At 39.2% G+C, this 18,572-nt stretch overlaps 2 protein-coding genes across 2 annotated transcripts; both read right to left on the minus strand.

The window, feature by feature from the left end:
- Positions 1-3,978: 3,978 nt before the first annotated feature.
- dhrsx (dehydrogenase/reductase (SDR family) X-linked) lies at positions 3,979-16,042 on the minus strand. Its single transcript, XM_085802310.1, has 7 exons — positions 15,884-16,042; positions 9,819-9,926; positions 9,478-9,546; positions 7,975-8,076; positions 7,051-7,258; positions 6,093-6,300; positions 3,979-4,232 (listed from the first exon to the last, which is right to left on the minus strand). The coding sequence occupies exons 1-7, from the start codon at positions 15,981-15,983 to the stop codon at positions 4,059-4,061; spliced, it is 969 nt and encodes a 322-aa protein (XP_085658436.1). The 5' UTR covers positions 15,984-16,042; the 3' UTR covers positions 3,979-4,058.
- Positions 11,217-16,015, minus strand: LOC146990984 (E3 SUMO-protein ligase ZBED1-like). Its single transcript, XM_085802297.1, has 2 exons — positions 15,884-16,015; positions 11,217-13,328 (listed from the first exon to the last, which is right to left on the minus strand). The coding sequence occupies exon 2, from the start codon at positions 13,278-13,280 to the stop codon at positions 11,217-11,219; it is 2,064 nt and encodes a 687-aa protein (XP_085658423.1). The 5' UTR covers positions 13,281-13,328; positions 15,884-16,015.
- Positions 16,043-18,572: the final 2,530 nt, after the last annotated feature.

An 18,572-nucleotide genomic window follows, 5' to 3' on the forward strand; every position in this document is an offset into this window, starting at 1 on the left:
TGTCACAGATGTTCAGTGATAATATAGGCTGACAAAGGTCAAAGTTCAAGTCCAGGGTCGGTCCACTGATGCTTTCAAGCATAAATTAATTAATAAAGTTTCACATTCATGTTTACCCATCACTGTCTGGATTTACTACGGTTAAAGATGCAATAATAAACTGATAAACTGACTGATGAGTGGTGTGTTAAAGGTCACAGCAGTGTTTTTGTTACAGAGAGCACAGACAAATGTATGTTTACACAAATAAAACATCTCTCACTACAATTTTATCTTAATAAAAATGTTTAAATAATAACCTCGACTTTTTTTGTCTTGTATTTTATACTTTTTTGTATATAAATATTTGTATTTAGCTCAGAAATTCTGTATCAATTTCGCAATGAATCTGCTCTCTGAACAGTAATAACGGGGCAGCAAAGTTACCAAAGTCCTGACGGTCTAATACCTACACTGCAAAAACTCAAAATCTTACCAGGAATATTTGTCTCATTTCCAGTCAAAATGTTTCATTTCTTGTCAAAACAAATCTCATTCTACTCATCAGACTCATCACATAAAAAGTAGCTTGTTTTTAGACACTTTTTACTTCTTTCAAGCAGATTTTCACTTGAAATAAGTAGAAAAATCAAGTTTTTCTTCCTTATTCCAAGCACAAACAACTTGCTTTCACTGGCAGATTTTTCTACTTATTTCAAGTGAAAATTAGTTTGAAACAAGTGAAAATGAACTAAAAACAAGTTCATTTTTAGGTGATGCGTCTTATTTTAAGGGGAAAGAGATTAATTTTGACTAGAAATGAGACATTTTGACAAGAAATAAGACAAATATTCTTGGAAAGATTTTGAGTTTTTGCAGTGCAGGACAATGTGAATTGTCATTTATACCAAGGTACAAATGAAATTGTAACCTTGTCATCCACTTAGGAACATATTTTGTGGGATAGATTGTAATCATTACAAATCCATCACACACTGTTACGCCCCACGGTTTGTCAGCCAACTGCTGCTCCCACTAGTTACGCAAGAGGAACTACTGTACCGCAAGGAAAAACAAATCACAAAACAAATGTTGATCCACTGACTCACAACACTACAGGTGAATAAACACAAAGTCAAGTGCAACTGACACAAACCAAAGGGGCAAAATACTATGTAAACTAAAAACAATGTTGCTACATCCCAGTAGCAACACAAAAGACACAACTAAAAATGATCTGCCGTTACCGTAAATAGCAACCAATGAGTGACCCAACAAATGTGGTGTGCAGATATAACAAGTCACATCCCATAAATTACTGTTCACCAAGTAGAAAAAACAAAGAAACCCACAAGAGATTGATATTAAAGTGTTGTGTAAAGTGCAAGATTACAAGACAAACATGTTGCGGCAAGGCCGAGACTGTTATTCCCACACCCAAGTGTTATTAAAAAATAAAAAACCAGAGTGGTAAGATTATTTCTACCAGAACAGGAGCAACCGGGACCCGGGTGGAGCTGCAGCGGAAAGACAAGAGGGAAATAACCAAACATGAAAATAGATCAACAGTGTCAGATATGTGTTGGTTTATTAGCACTTCTCCATATGTCAAAACTCACACGACTATAGAAGAACCAGCAGGAATAAGGCACCGTTCACATTGATCATGTTCAAAACATTTGTGTGCAATATATAATCTATATTTTTGGACATGGAATACAGTTTCTAACTGAATTGTATACAGTGCATGGGAACAGACCAGGCTGAAAGGTTTAACACCAGAAAAGGCACAGTACATTCAAATAGAAGTAGCTTACAGTTACATAACCTACCGTAATCATTCATAAAAAATAATATAAAGCAGGAATTTTACAGAATCAAGCGCCTATTGAATCACATATACAGTGTAGTGTAAAATACATACCCAGTACCGCTTGGAAAATACACAATTGGATGTTATAAATGAAATTGATCGACACTGAAAATGGCAAGAGATAAAATACATTACATTATAGACATTATTTGAAAATCATATTGTCAACAAATCACATGAAAAGAACCCAAAGCTACATTTGCTAGTGCATTTGTTGGGGATTATCAATCACAGTGGGATATTTGATATTGTGCATGATTCTGTCTCTTTTCATGGAGTTGCCATGACCACACATTTACAATCAATAATACTTGATATGATAAATAAAGTTGCACTTTTGGCTTTAGCAAACCAAAAAAATATACATGTATGGTTTTAGAGAAGGCTCTATTTTTATTTGGTCCAGTCATCACTGGACCAAATAAAAATATAGCAGAATTTAGGTAATAACTAAAATCTTATAACTCTTCTAGAGTTTAACAATCTTGCACTTTTGGAAACTTTAAAGCAGATATCAGTGGAATGTTTTTGTTAATATAAGTCCTAAATAGTCCTATTTTCCGTCAGCAATCACTTACATGAAGTATTTCAGCCTAAACACGAGTCTCTCCGTCACTCTGCTCTGCTGTAACCCGAGGAGAAAATTTTCCTTGTGGGATACAAGTGTTATCCAATGAGGAGAGAGAACGGCATGAAGGGCTGTGTGTGCAGCCAAGGGATGCGCGTGAATGTGGTGACGTAGCACGAGGACCAATTGATGCCTGACAAGGGCGGGGGCTGCTAACTCATGGTGCGTTCAAGGAAACTCGTACTTTGTGTTTTTCCTTCCTGTGAAGTCATACCAGTTCGATCTGGTACGAGTTCACGGGTCGGAAGTTACGAGTGGCCGTTATAGGGAACTTTCACAGACAACAGGACGGTAAAAACACGAGCTACGGGTTACCTGGAACGCTACCAAGTCGTAGTTGTGACTTGAAGCTGTAACTTACGGTTTCAAAAGCCTGCCTTGAACACAGCATTAGCCGAAACGGCCGTGCCACTGATATCTGCTTTAACTAACCCAATGTTTCATTCGTTTCATGTAAACATCACATTAAAAAATGTAAATATGGAGAGAGCAGCAGAATATTAGACTTAAAAAAGGCACTTCTAAGGTATTAAGGCTGCTCAAGATGATATAATATGACCATTCTTTTAGAAATGCTTGAAAGAAAACATGCAGATCACAACTTCAGCAAACACGCAGTGGAAACAGAAACAATTCTCTGTGTGGTCAAAGAGCAACTCACAGTTTGCACTGTTGGCCTGGTGGTTTTGGGTCAAAGCCGACACTGACAGAGCTAACTATTTAGAAATCACAGCCTTGAGGGCTTTTTTCCTGACTTAAGAGTTTACACCCTAACCCTAACCCAAGGTTTTTGGCTTTTGCTCCTGAGAAAAACAAAGTAGAAAGTAGAAATCTGGATCACACTGCAAAAACTCAAAATCTTTCCAAGAATATTTGTCTTATTTCTTGTCAAAATGTCTCATTTCTAGTCAAAACTAATCTCTTTCAATTTAAAATGAGACTCGTCACCTAAAAAATAACTTTTCACTTGTATCAAACAAATTTTTACTTAAAATAAGCAGAAAATCTGCCAGTGAAAGCAGATTTTTCTACTTCTTTCAAGTGAAAATCTGCTTGAAAGAAGTAAAAAGTGTCTAAAAACAAGCTACTTTTAATATGATGTGTCTTATTTTAAGTAGAATGAGATTTGTTTTGACTAGAAATGACATTTTGACTAGAAATAAGACAAATATTCTTGGCAAGATACTTGAGTTTTTGCAGTGTAATGCTGCATTGGCATCAAAACAATTTAAAATGAGACTCGTCACCTAAAAATTAACTTGTTTTTAGATCTTTTCACTTGTATCAAACAAATTTTTACTTAAAATAAGTAGAAAATCTGCCAGTGAAAGCACGTTTTTTGTGGTAATAAGAAAGAAAAACTTGCTCCATTATCAGATTTTTTCTACTTATTCCAAGTGAAAATCTGCTTGAAAGGAGTAAAAAGTGTCTAAAAACAAGCTGCTTTTAATATAATGTGTCGTATTTTAAGTAGAATGAGATTGTTTTTGAGCTTTTGCAGTGTACTGAGTGTTGGGATGGAATAAAGCGAGGCGAAGGCGCCGTACAGCATACAGTGTTTGAGTGGTGTCAAGCCACCTAAAGGCCCACCAGCTCGCAGCTCTTCTTCCACAGCTCGGCCTGGAGCTCCGAGTCGTAGGACGAGTCCGAGGACTTCGTCTTCTGGCCGTTGTACAGGTAACAGCCCCCGACACCCTCCATCTCCGAGGCCACGGCGGCGTAGATGGCAGTGGAAGCTCCCTCGGCTGGAGTCTGAGAAGGACAAACACGAGAAGAACTTTAACCTTGAGGCTTCAACAGTTTGGAATCAGTAGCTGGTGTTCATGACTGTGCTGCATCTGTACAAGTTCCTCTATTCCACTTACTGTGTGGGAAAGTTTCAAAACTATCACCAAAGACTGAAAAAAAAGAATATCATGACTTTACATGACCTGTTGTTAGAAATCAGCAGCTTGGACAGAGTTGTTCATTGAAGGAAATGGTTCGACAGGAAGTTACAGATGTCTGAGAAGACTACCGAGTTCCTCAGACCAAAGATCGTCAACCCTCGGCAGTGTTGTGCCTGAACGCGTTCAATGAACGTGATACGGCGCGTCGCGGAGCCGGTCTGTGTGGAGGAATACTGACCCAGTTGGTTAGTAAAAGCAAAGACACTCTGTTTATTTTATAAACCATCTTTGGTAAAAGATAAACGGGGGTTACGCTGGGGCCACACCGGACACGCGAGCCGCGGCCCTCCTGTTCACATCAGACATTTCTCCGCACGGTCGAGAAGCGCTTCTGCCCCTCAGCTGTGTGTGTGTGTGTCTGTGTTTCTCTCTCACGCTCTGTTTGGATTAATAGACACAAATAGGCTACATTGGACTCTTTGTCACGTTCTAACTCAGTTACTTTTTGGGTAAAGTAAAGTAGTAACTATAACTAATACTACTGGTTAAAACTGCTAAAATAGTAGCTGTCTGGTTCGATATGGGCTGAGGCAATAATTTTGAAAAATAATAGCTTGTAGAAACATATTGGAAAAAAAAGAAAGAAAAGAAAAAAGAACTACGAACTAGTTCAGTTTTGGAACCGTGAACTTAGTTCAAAATTTTGAATTATGAACTATGAACTGAACTAGTTCATTTTAAAAATTGTGAACTGAACTTTGAACTATTCATGTAGAAAGTGAACTTTCCCAACACTGACACTCGGTCAACTGCAAAGCAGCTCTTGATTTTTGATGAATCTATCTATTCAACGCTGGTTGTTGTTCTAGATAAAACTAATCTGGACTGAATAACTTCAGGTTTATTTCAAAATGACGTTTAGGGAGATCGTTGAGATCTTACAGATGATCCATGAACTTGGTCTTCCAGGGTGCACGGCATTCTTTGACCTCAAAAGTTGTACCATTTGTTGCTAAAAAAGGCCTGTCATAATCAACAGTTTAGCCCCGAAAATAAATTAAAGGGATAGTTCAACATTTTGGCAAATTGGCCCATTGCCATAATCCCTATAGTCTTAATAGCAGTAGGTTCGTTACCTTTAATTGTCGGTGCAAGCTGTTTTTAGAACGGCGGAGCAGAGCCGTGAGCTGCTCAGAGCTACGCTACGGAGGCTCATTATGGGATTTCTTGGTTTTCCTCATCAAACTCATCAAATACACAATCCAACAACTCCAAAACGCTCTGGTGGACAAGTTGTGAGCTGCACATTCACCACACTATGAGATAATAACACAACGTTACCACACAGAGTTGTTTTAGAGGGAAATTCATGCAAAACACCTGATCAGGGACAGTTTTTCATCACCAGTCTCTGTATTTCCCTCTAAAACAACTCTGTGTGGTAACGTTGTGTTATTATCTCATAGCGTGGTGAATGTGCAGCTCACAACTTGTCCACCAGAGCGTTGTGGAGTTGTTGGATTGTGTATTTGATGAGTTTGATGAGGGAAACCAAGAAATCCCATTAGACTCCGTAGCGTAGCTCTGCTCCGCCATTCTTAAAATAGCTTACACCGACAATTAAAGGTGACAATCCTACTGCTATAATGACTATAGGGATTATTATATGGCAATGGGCCGATTTGCCAAAATGTTGAACTATCCTTTTAAACTAGGGACGTACCCTGAACAGCGTCTTGGCCACCGGCTTCTTCATCGCCTGCGCGAGGCTCCACAGGTTGTTGTACAGCGCCGTGTCCACCATGCCGGGGTCCACGGCGTTGGCGACCACGCGGAAGCCGCCGGCCGTCAGCTGCTCCTGCAGGTGGTAGGTGAACAGGACCAGACCCAGTTTGCTCTGAGCGTAGGCGCCGTGGGAACTGTAGCACTTCCTGGAAAGAAAAGAAAAGAAAAGAAGGGAAATTCAAACAACTGGTGGATTTCAAAACTGCACAACTTATGTTCAAAATGAACAACAACTTGCTGCCCGACTGTATTCAGAAAATGTTTAATCTAAGACAAAGCCATTAGTATAATCTCAGAGCTAACCATTTAGAAATCACAGCCTTAAGGGCTTTTTTTCCTGACTTAAGAGTTTACACCCTAACCCTAACCCAAGGTTTTTGGCTTTTGCTCCTGAGAAAAACAAAGTAGAAAGTAGAAATCTGGATCACACTGCAAAAACTCAAAATCTTTCCAAGAATATTTGTCTTATTTCTTGTCATCATTTTCACTTGTATCAAACAAATTTTTACTTAAAATAAGTAGAAAAATCTGCCAGTGAAAGCTTTTTTTTGTGCTTGTAAGAAGAAAGAAAAACTTGCCCCACTATCAGATTTTTCTACTTAATTCAAATGGAAATCTGCTTGAAAGCTTGAGTCTAGTTATTTTTCTTTTTCCCACTCTAATGATAAAGTCCCTTGTTTAATTCAGAACCGCAGCGAATTCACCATCTTTAGCTGAGAACCTAGGACCTGTTTTATTTTATTGGGTGTGACCACAGTGTGGATTATAAACACTAAGGGAAAAAGGGGTTACATATGGACATCTACTTTTATACCTAGTGGGACCCTTGAAATAAATACTTCCCAGACCAGAAGAACACAATAGGTAGGATTTTAGACCTTCATTCACTCTTGTACCTTCTGTTCAAGTCTTCCATGTCCATGACTCCTGCGTAGTGCGTAGCGGAGGACATGTTGACGATCCGAGAGCAGCTGTCCTGCCGTCCGGACCTCTTCATGACGTCCAGCAGCAGGTTGGTCAGCAGGAAGTGGCCCAGGTAGTTCAGCCCGAAGTGGAACTCGTAGCCGTCCACCGTCTGCAGCTCAGGAACCAGCATCGTCCCGGCTGAATAACCACGGAAACACAGAGAGAATCTTTAGCAGATAGCTCGACCCTTTCAAACATGTAATGTTAAAGGGATAGTTCAATATTTTGGCAAATTGGCCCATTGCCATAATCCCTATAGTCATAGCAGTAGGTTCGTTACCTTTAATTGTCGGTGCAAGCTATTTTTAGAACGGCGAAGCAGAGCCGTGAGCTGCTCAGAGCTACGCTACGGAGGCTAATGGGATTTCTTGGTTTCCCTCATCAAACTCATCAAATACACAATCCAACAACTCCAAAACACTGTCGTGGACAAGTTGTGACCTGCACATTCACCACGCTATGAGATAATAACACAACGTTACCAGACAGAGTTGTTTTAGAGGGAAATTCATGCAAAACAGCTGATGCACGTTGCCTTCAGGGACAGTTTTTCCATCAACAGTCTCTGTATTTCCCTCTAAAACAACTCTGTGTGGTAACGTTGTGTTATTATCTCATAGTGTGGTGAATGTGCAGCTCACAACTTGTCCACCAGAGCGTTATGGAGTTGTTGGATTGTGTATTTGATGAGTTTGATGATGAGGGAAACCAAGAAATCCCATTAGCCTCCGTAGCGGAGCTCTAAGCAGCCTGCCCAAATAAAGGTAACGAACCGACTGCTATGACTATAGCGATTATGGCAATGGGCCAATTTGCCAAAATGTTGAACTATCCCTTTAAGTAGAGGCACATACCGTTGTTGACCAGGACGTTGAGGGGGAGGCCTCTGGCTTTGAACGCCTGAGCAAACTGCTGCACCGACTTCAACGAGGTCATGTCCACGAACACAAACTCAACTGTGATAAAAAAAGATGAAGACACTCAGTATAGGGATGCACCGAATATTTGGTAACAGAATATATTCGGCCGAATATTGCAAAAAAAAGCAACATTCGGCCTTCGGTGGAATGAGCGAAAAGCAAGGCCGAATATTAAAAAAAAAAGTCTTGTTGTGCTTTTTTGATGAGCAACAGCAACTGGAATATTCAAAAACTGCCAGAATAGTCAATAAACATTTACTTTCTTTGAAAATTAAATTAAAAAAAATTTTTTATTTAAAACTTTATAACCACTTTCGGTATTCGGTATTATTCGGTCATTCGGCCAAGCGTTTTGATTTTATTCGGTATTCGGCTTCGGCCAAAAAACGCCATTCGGTGCACCCCTAACTCAGTAAATACAATTTGATTTGATTGAGACTCAAGAGGAACTTCACACTATATAATGTCATGTGTGAGTTTATTATGAGATTACATGATTGTGCGATCACTTTGGAAGCTGCAGTTTGTCTTGCTGTGCAAAGTCAATGATGTTTCAAGTAAGCACGTTCATATTACACTAAGTTAAATGGATTAGTGCTGCTTCAATATTATTTAGAGGACAATTTAAGGGTAAAACCAGCAGACAAGAGGGATATTATTTCTAACCGTCTGTGCTCAATATGGCCCCCGGGATTAAATCCCTGAACAGCTTTGGATCTACAATGTGCTCTTTGTGTAGTCTAGTGCCGTCTTTGTCTGTCGAGCTGCTGCCATGTTATTAGGAAACCCATAAGCATTGCCTTTGGTTTTCTGAAGTGGCCACTCAAGCACCAGATTGAATAAATTGAACTGTTGAGGAAGATTCTTTGGTCTCAGGGCAGTTTACTACTCAGTACTTGGAATTAGTTTTCAAACTAATCTCTACTAGATGTTTACACACAATGGTCAAGTCCTTAGGGGGAGTGTTACATCTGCTCTGAACAAATTGCTTCAACTCTGACCCAAAGAGCCTTGTGTTTCAGAGTTACGTCCTCTAAGAATTTCACCACTGTATATATTCCTTTATAATGAATCGCTGTCTTATCTATGTGGGGTTACGGTACTTTCGTGCCAAAGAAGTTCGCGCATTATGGAATTTTAATATTTAAAGAAGCTTCTTTGCTTATAAAATTGAAACACTGAGATGGTCTTTGGTTCGTAAAACAACAAATTCCACCAGATTACCACCTCAAATATCGGTTAAGTGTAAGATTTGGGAGCTTTAATTAACTTTTTTAAATCTATGTTTTCTAAAAAAAACACTGGAGAACCACTTCTGTGCTGTACCAGCTTGGACTTGGCCCAATGACAGGATGTTACTAGAATATTTTAGGAGCTAAAAAAAGTTGTTAAATTGACAAACAGTCAAGAAAGTAGAGGGGACATTCTTATAATTACCTTTCCCCGCGCATCCTTCCTCTTGGATCTTCTTGGCTGCTGCTCGGCCTTCTTCTCTCTCGTTTCCAGCTGGAGATGATGAAGATCAGAGAGACTAAATGTCATCTCTGTCACACTTGTAGGTCTTACAAATACTCCACATAATTACTATTAACTTGAAAATAAACTACTGTAATCAAGCTTTCTGGCTTTAATCAATCCAATTTTAGATATAGAGGGGGAAAAGCAGTATAACTTATTAAAGCTGGACTGCAGAGATGCATTAAGATGGACTAAGAAGGAAAGCAGGATGTATGATACAGTGAATAACTAACTAATATATGATTGGACAAGACGCCTACCTATGATAACATGCATGCCAAGGCTTGCCAGGTGTTTCGCTGTGGCTAAACCCATTCCTCTGGTGCCCCCCGTCACAATGGCAACCCTTCCATTTTGCTTGGGTAAGACTGTGCGGAGGAGAGAGGGCACCACATGAGAACATAACACAATCAAATCAGTATCAATATATTGTTTAGAGTAGAGTAGCAGCCCCAAATCCAGGTGGCGAGGTCTTATCGGATGCAGTTCCTTTTAAACAAACAGTCGATTCACATGGGCCAGAACATAAAGCAGGACTAGTAATAAAGATCTGTGGCCCCTGTGTTAGACAAACTATTCTCAGAAAACAACAATATTCATATTACTGAATTAATGTCACAATAAAAACATGGTCTAAGCATCACCCAGTAAGGCAAAAGTCTTTACTTCTTTCACAAAGTTATTTTACATCAAATAGCACACAAGCCAGTGTTATGCAGAGCAATACATCTTAATATAGAATCTCCAAGGCTGATATTAGATATGTATATGGCCATAAAAGATAAAGACCTCACAGCACAGGTGGAGTTTTATAGAAGCCAAGGATAAACAGAGAAAACTTACAGTATTATCATATGGCAGATTTGTTTAATCCAACCGGAAAATATCACGACTGCATTTGCTGTTATGTTTATCACAATAAACAGCACTTAACATACAGATTTTTTTTTTTTTTTACAAAACACAACTACTATAGGAGTTACCCGGCAAAAGTAAAACACATTTTTTAAATAACTATTATAACACCCTTTCATCTTTTTCTTGATATTGGGTATAAAAGATTAATATCACTCCCAGTTTTTACAGTAATTAGTGAAGTGCTTTGATTTTTAATGCTTCAACAGGTCATGCATGTATAGGTGCCTGTACACTAGGGATGTCACGATTACTTGTTTTCACAATTAATCGCGGTATTAAACGCCACAATTAATTAATCGTAAAGATTCTTAAATACCGTCACTTTCCAAAAAAGATTATTTTGGAAACACAGAGGCAGATGTGCACAAAAGTTAAGGTAAAAGTAAGAAATACTGGTCCATTTACCTAACGTAACATGGTGGAAATTTAAATGTTAGCGTCTCATTTGTGATAAAAAACAAACAATTAAAATAAACTTAAACATTTGGTATAGATGACAATTAATGATTTGAATATTTAAAACACTTCCCCTGGAGGATTAATAATTGGTTACATATGAATAGTAGATACTTAAAATATTTAGTGTAAAAATGTGTTATGTAATTATATTTTGACTGTATTTTACACATTCATATGTTGTGAAATTATTTAGGCTAATGCGTAATAATCGTGATAATCGTAATACCGTGATTATTTCTCTGACAATAATCGTACAAAGAAAATCTATAATCGTGACATCCCTACTCAAGAGGTTGGCTCAGAGTGCAGCTTCCTTCCAAAACACCGTCCACGTCGTCCTCGCAGGGCTCGCCTTCGTAGTAGCTCCGCGTGTTTTCGTACAAGAAAATCTGCTGATCTACTAGAGCCGGAGCGATGCGGTTTCTCTTCCCACTCAGAACGGTCCCAGAGGAGCTGAACAGCCTGTGACAAGGTACGCTAGTGGCGGGAACACACCAGTACTTCTGCAAAACCTTGGGCAAGGTGGGGAACAAGGCCGCATGACCGGTCCACCACAGTAAAGGGTCTTCGTTCAGACCGAGGACCCTCTGAGACTTATAGTTGCTCAGCTCTTCGACTACCTGGGCGTGCAGCTCCTCTTGGCTCTGGTCGGCATCAGATTGACAAAATATGGCAGCCAGAGGGTTGTCTTGGGTTGTGCTGCTACTTGTTGAAGCTCCTCTTAGGGGCGCTTGTTTTTTGGCAGGAGGCTCCTGAGCCAACAAGGAGAAATCGTCGAGGCACGACTGGTCGGACACCTGCTTCTCCAGGATCGCCTTCGCCTCCTCGATGACGATGCTCTCCACTTTGGAGCGCTCCTGGGTGGACAGGAAGGGCAACTTCTTGTACCTCGGGTCCAGGAAGGTGGCGACGTTGAGGAAGGTCGAGATCTCTTGCGACAGCTGCAAGTTCTGGGAATAGGTGCTCGACAGGACCTTTGAGATGACCTCCTTGGTCATGCTGATCTCTTTCACATCGCCTTCTCTGACCTTGAGGTTGGTGTTCAAGAGCATATGGAGGATTGGCCTCACCATGCTAATGGTTGGGTACTTACAAGAAGTGATCATGTTTGCTACAACTTTAAAAGGCTGGAGGACTTCAATCAAACCCTCCAATAAAGTCCAGTCAGAGCCATCGAGGCTGAAATGATAGCTGTTGGAGCTCTCTGAAAGCGTTGCGGTTACAGCAACCCGTTGCTCCTTCAGCCTTTGCAACATCGCTAACGTGGCCAACCAAGACCTACCCCTGTCTGTGATGAGTTCACACTGAGCGAGACCGTGCTGCCTCTGTTTTTCCCTCAGCAGATACAGCGTGGGTTCTTTGAAATGATCGACGATTTTGCGGCAGCATCCCAAGAAGCCGTCCACGCGGGGCATACCGAAGGCTTCGTCCATCGCGCGATTGACGGTGTGTCCGAGGCAGGGCATTTCCACCGACAGCTCCAAGAGTGAGCACGCTTTGACGATGTCCACCGAGCCGTTTGTGGTCGCGCCGCTGACTTTATGAGTTATACCCCACTCGACGAAGGTTTCATACATCGCTCTGGTGATATTCTCGGCCGTGTTTTCCTCTTGCACTTCAAAAGTTTTGAGGCACTTGTTGGTCATGGAAAAGCCACTTGCACTGCTGTAATTCACTGAATGAATAGAGAGTGAAATGTATGTTCTGTTCTGGGTCGGACTTTGCCAGAGATCTGTAGTAACACCGCAATTCACGACCCCGGTAAGCTCACTAAAAACCTTGTCCCGGGCACGGCAGTACATTTTAGGAACCATTTTTACAGCCAGTTCGCTTCGGGTGGGTGGAGAGTACCCGGGGTCGATAGTACTCATTAAAGTCTTAAAGGTACGCTCCTCAACTACGGATACAGGGTGCAACCCCTCACAGATGAAATTGATAACGGCTACGGTAAGATCGTTGTGTCGCCTGCTGTCGTAGTCTAAGCTCTGCCTTTGTAAGTTTGTGTCCTGGGGTTGCTGCTGCGGACCGTGGAGACCTACTACAGGCTCAGATTTGATCCGAGAGAACGCCGTGGCGTACGCCTCGCGCATCTGATCCGTGTTGCTCTTCACAAACTCGCTGAACTCCCCCGGGTGGTTCTTTTCGAGGTGGTACGACAGATTGGAGGTGTTCCCGGAGTAGGCGATCTGACTCATGCATACGCGACAGTAAATCCGTTTCCAGTGCAATATGCAGCCGTCTTCATCTGTGTCAAAGCCAAAGTATTTCCACACTTTGCTTTTGGCTCGAGGGTGTGCGACCAGATTGAGGCCAGAGCAGGACGGTCCTGAACTTTTACCCTCCATTGGTTCCTTTGGCAGTGATCCACTTCGATGCCTTCAATTAGTAAACACCTAACAAGAATAGTGAAATAAACATTATATCTACAGATCAATGAAACCAACACAGCTATTTGTGAACCTACAATTTTGAAACCTTTTAACATCAGTTCAATCCTACCAGATGAAATATCTCATTCCTGTACAATGCTTCAAGACAGATTGCTGTGAGAGATGAAATAACCTTTAACTCACACATTAAATAAGTCTTAAGGACAGCATTCTCCTACCTGTGCATTATTAAAATTGAAAGACATCCAAGGTTGCTGAAAAATAAATCTATGCAATTGTTAGCTCAACACAAGACTACCACAATTTATTTATTTATTACCAGGATGCCCCGATAGCTCCCTATACTGTAGCTTCTCTGTTTGGGTTTCTCTCCATATCATAAGGTCTGTAAAATACCTTCTGGTAATTAAAAGGTGTGATTTGGTGCTTTACAAATATAAGTTTCAAATAATTGTATTGTGAAGCAGACAGTATATCAAATATACATCCATCTTTGGTTTATGCAATGCTTCAATATTTTGTAATATAAGTAACAAAGGTGTCCTAAAAACAATAGATGGGAGACAAATTAGAAAAATATACAAAAATAAGGATACATTAATTGAAAGCTTTACAAATATAAGTTAATTGGATGAATCACAAGGCAGTCTGTGTTTGTTGTGGTGCTGGACACTCAAGAATCAAGAACAGGAATTTAGCAAATCCCTGTGCAACCCACTAAATGGCCTACATTCTTTGAGAGATAATAAGATTATAACTCCCTTTTACGGTCCGGAGGCATAATCAGCTCTTTGTTTCCGAGTACAATGTATTATTTCTCACACTCATGTCACATGCTTTAACCAAAAAATTCCATTTTTGGTTCATAGCTGTAATTTCTAACAATCAAAGACTATTGACTATTGACAAAGAGCAGTACAAAACAAGGGGATGCAACTGTTTCCACAGCTTTTGAGCACACCCTGTGGTTTGCAGCAGATTGTGTTAAACCAAATCGATTGAGCAAACTCCTGTAAAACATTAGAAAAATAGACACGGAGCTGAAGGGGATGCTGTGCAGACACCTTGTGAGCGTCTATGTGGTCTTTGTCATCTGATGGTTTCAATTTTTTTGTCCTACTTGTTCAACAAAGAAGTCTAAGCATCTTTTTGTTTTCAGCAATTTCACACAAAATTGACATTTTACACTGAGCGATTAAAATAAAAAAGGATTAATGGGACAAGCCATCCTTCCTGTGGAAAGTCCAGAGTTGGAATTTCCTTTGCTTTTCCCCATTTTAAAAAGACAAACAGTGAAATCCCACAGATGAATAAATAAAATCTATTTTGGATGCTTAATGCAGGGGAATTTCCTTCCATGATGACGTTCACACTCACTTGACGGTTTGAGCAATGGACGGTATTTAAAAAGAGACAATGAATCAATGAATCACACTGTGGATTGTTCAGCTCCAAAGTCTAATAATGATAAATGATATTGATTAATTGTTTTTTGGAGCAAAGCAACACATGTCAAGGGGTCAAATCATTGAACAGTGATGATAGCAATGATATAACCTCATCCTACAAGGATAACGCTCTGAGCCAGGTTAGACACACTGAGAGATGCACACTGAACTCAGATCATCCACTTCTAAACACCTTGATGGACCAAAAGATTAATTAATTAATTAATTAATTAAAACAGCAAACGTGGATGACTCCTCTCTCTGCGCTACAAGATGGATACAGAAGATCCTTCATACCTTCTTCTGCAAATGGTAGAGGAGCTAACTTAACAGACAGAGATGAATTTCTCTATGAGGATTATAGGCTACTAAAGTCATTCTTAAATATCTGAGATTAAAATGAATAATTGATGAGGAAACTGTGATTAAACCTTATTTTTCTACACACAGTTACACACATTGCACATTTTCTTCTTGCACTAAAATCAACGCCGCCAATTTGTTTTTGTATATAATTTTGTACATCACATTTTATTTTATTTTATTTGCTATTGCTATTTTATTATGTATAGTTTGTTCTTAATATTTTACTATTTTATTATCTATAGTTTATATTCTTATACTATATGTTGTTATCGTCACTGTGTGTCTGTGTAATGCTGCTGCTGCACTGTCATTTCCCAGATTGGGATCAATAAAGTAGCTATATCTATCTATCTATCTATCTATCTATCTATCTATCTATCTATCTATCTATCTATCTCATCATATAACATCTCAGTTCTCTGGCTAACTTAGCTATACACATACACATACACACACAGCATTTATTTTTTAATACATTCAATATCATTCAGACTAGAGCAACGACCAAAACCAACCCAACTCCATCGGATATATTATATTACCTATGAATTTAGCGTTACTGTTGTCATTTAGTGTGAGCTAACTTTAGCTTTTTCACTTTAAAGACTGTTTGCATCAATTTAATGCTGAACTGAGCAGAAGATTCAGACGCTAAAAACGACGGAAGCCGTTTGTATCGATGTGAAATTCGCCTTTAAATAACACTATTTTTTATGCAAATGGCGAAATATAAATAAATCTTACCGGGCATAGTGAAGGAACTGTTGAACATCTGGTAGATGAGCACTTTGATTCCGCACAGGTAGAGCCTGAGGAGAGGGACCAACACTTTCTGCAGCCACATCTTTCTTTTTCTGTCTCTGCGTCCCACTGAACAGCTTCCGAGTCCCGCGGTGCTGCACCCAAATGAGTCCGGGTTGGTTGGTGGCGGCCGCAGCGAGATAATAAGTCTTTCCGTGGGTTCCGCCCCCCTCCACGAAAACTGCGTCATAAAATCCCACAAAAATGGCACAGATTAGCTGTTAAGACCAGAAAGCTTGTTTCTTTTTTGGAGGGGGACGCTGTTCAGTAATGTATTAAACCTTTAGGCTAAAACTGTAGGTTGTAAAAGTACAGACTGTAGGCTAAATGTAGGGAAAACTAATTTAACACACATTTGCACAGCTAATACAGTAGGGGAGACCGGGGACAGTTGCAACACTTTTTGCATTTGGCTCTCTTACTCAGAGACGGTTTGGATTAGACAAACCACATTTTTATACAATAAATTTACATTTGTCTGTTAATAGTCAACACAATTAATAGATGATTACAGAATCCACATTCTTCACAATTTGCATTTGAGTGAGTCAGATGTTGCAACTGACCCCGGGCCCGGGGATGGTTGCAACATGTTACAAATACAATATATTTCATGTCTAGTAAAAGGATTATTATCAAAAATGTAAGTTCTATAGTGTTATTTATTCATCAGCTTTGATCAGATGGCAATTACAGTATAGATTTGTCTAGATGAGGAGGAATTACTGCATGTGCAGATGTCAAATATTCAAATTGAAAAAAAAAAGACTTTCAGTGACATAGGATGAAAAAAAATTAATGTCAAAATACTGTTTTGTGGTCTGTTTTTATATTCATATATTGCACGGGGACAGTCCCCGTCCGGTCAGCCATGATTAAACTCCATGTGCTCGCTAAACAAAGTGCTCTTGATACATGCTAATCATATCACCTTAAAGTTGACATGTCACTCCTTTAAACCATAGAAGTTTGAGCAGAATCACAAAAAGAATGACAACAGTTTTAACAAAAACAAAGCTCAAGAAAAAAATACTTTCATACCTCGAAAACAGTTTTTTTGCAATAAAACCTGGAGCATCTTTTGAATTCAACAGATTTTTCTCTGCAAGGGCGGGAATCCAAGCATGTGCAGTGTGAGTGTCATCACTCTAGCTTGTTCCTGATTGGAGAAAAATGACATGTTGCAACCATCCCCTGTTGCTACTGACCCCGGTCTCCCCTAATATCTGCGTATTGTACAGTGTTTTTCAACCTTGGGGTCGGGACCCCACGTAGGGTCGCCTGGAATTCAAATGGGGTCGTCTGAAATGTCTAGTAATTGATAAAAAAAAAGAAGAAAATACTGCTAAAAAATGTTTAAAACTAATTCTTCTTCTTCTTAATTATGATTAAAAACACCATGCACAATCTTTAACAACAGTATTCTATTCTTTCACTTATATACACTGCAAAAACTCAAAATCTTACCAGGAATATTTGTCTCATTTCCAGTCAAAATGTCTCATTTCTAGTCAAAACAAATCTCATTCTACTTAAAATAAGACTCATCACATTAAAAGCAGCTTGTTTTTAGACACTTTTTACTTCTTTCAAGCAGATTTTCACTTGAAATAACTAGAAAAATCTGACAGTGGATCAAGTTTTTCTTTCTTATTACAAGCACAAACAACTTGCTTTCACTGGCAGATTTTTCTACTTATTTCAAGTGAAAATTAGTTTGAAACAAGTGAAAATGATCTAAAAACAAGTTAATTTTTAGGTGATGAGTCTTATTTTAAGTGGAAAGAGATTAGTTTTGACTAGAAATGAGACATTTTGACAAGAAATAAGACAAATATTCTTGGAAAGATTTTGAGTTTTTGCAGTGTAGGTATATCGAGTTCAAATAAAATACAGCATCTAAAAATAAATCCCTCTCTTTTTTCTCTTTTAGGGGGAAAAAATTAATTATTGTTTTTGGTTTATTTAGGCCTGTTTAAATCATGCCTATATATAAAATGTTGTTTATTGATGTGTGAACTTGATTCTACAACAACAACAAAAAAGACCCTAAATAAACTCACTAAACTAAACTATTTCTTAATTGTAGCACCTTCCAACAGTCTGCATATGAGGCATTTAGGGACTAAAGAAGCTCATGAACCTTCAGTTTCTAGTAGTTTCTATATCTCTCAATAAAAATACGTCACAAATTCGGTAATCGTCTATAAATCATCTTTCCATCTGATTTCCTACACGATAAAGTGTAATGTTTTCCAGTTAATAAACCCCCTCCTGACTCTGAGAAAAGGAACGTAATGAATCAATACTGAATCCTTTGAGTGGGGTCTAGTGTTTAGGCTATATGGCATGTCTAATAGCTAGATAATTCGCTTATAATATCGAGATCAAGTCTCTTTTATCGAACAAATGAAGTGCTTCATTTATAGAATAGATACCAGAGGGAGGGAGGGATGGAGGACAACAGCTCGTTGGTTGAGATTTGCGAAAGGATGGATGGTTCGGTTAAAAATAAAAGTCTGAAGTCACTGTACTTTTTTTTTTGTTAACAGCCCCACATTGTTCAAAAGACAGATTCCCATGTCTTGATTATAAAGCAGGTCCTTTGTGAAAACTTTTAAAGAATAAAAAA

The sequence above is a fragment of the Trachurus japonicus genome, chromosome 2 (assembly GCF_045865225.1).
Source record: "Trachurus japonicus isolate A0001 chromosome 2, Traja_1.0".
Lineage (NCBI taxonomy): Eukaryota > Metazoa > Chordata > Actinopteri > Carangiformes > Carangidae > Trachurus > Trachurus japonicus.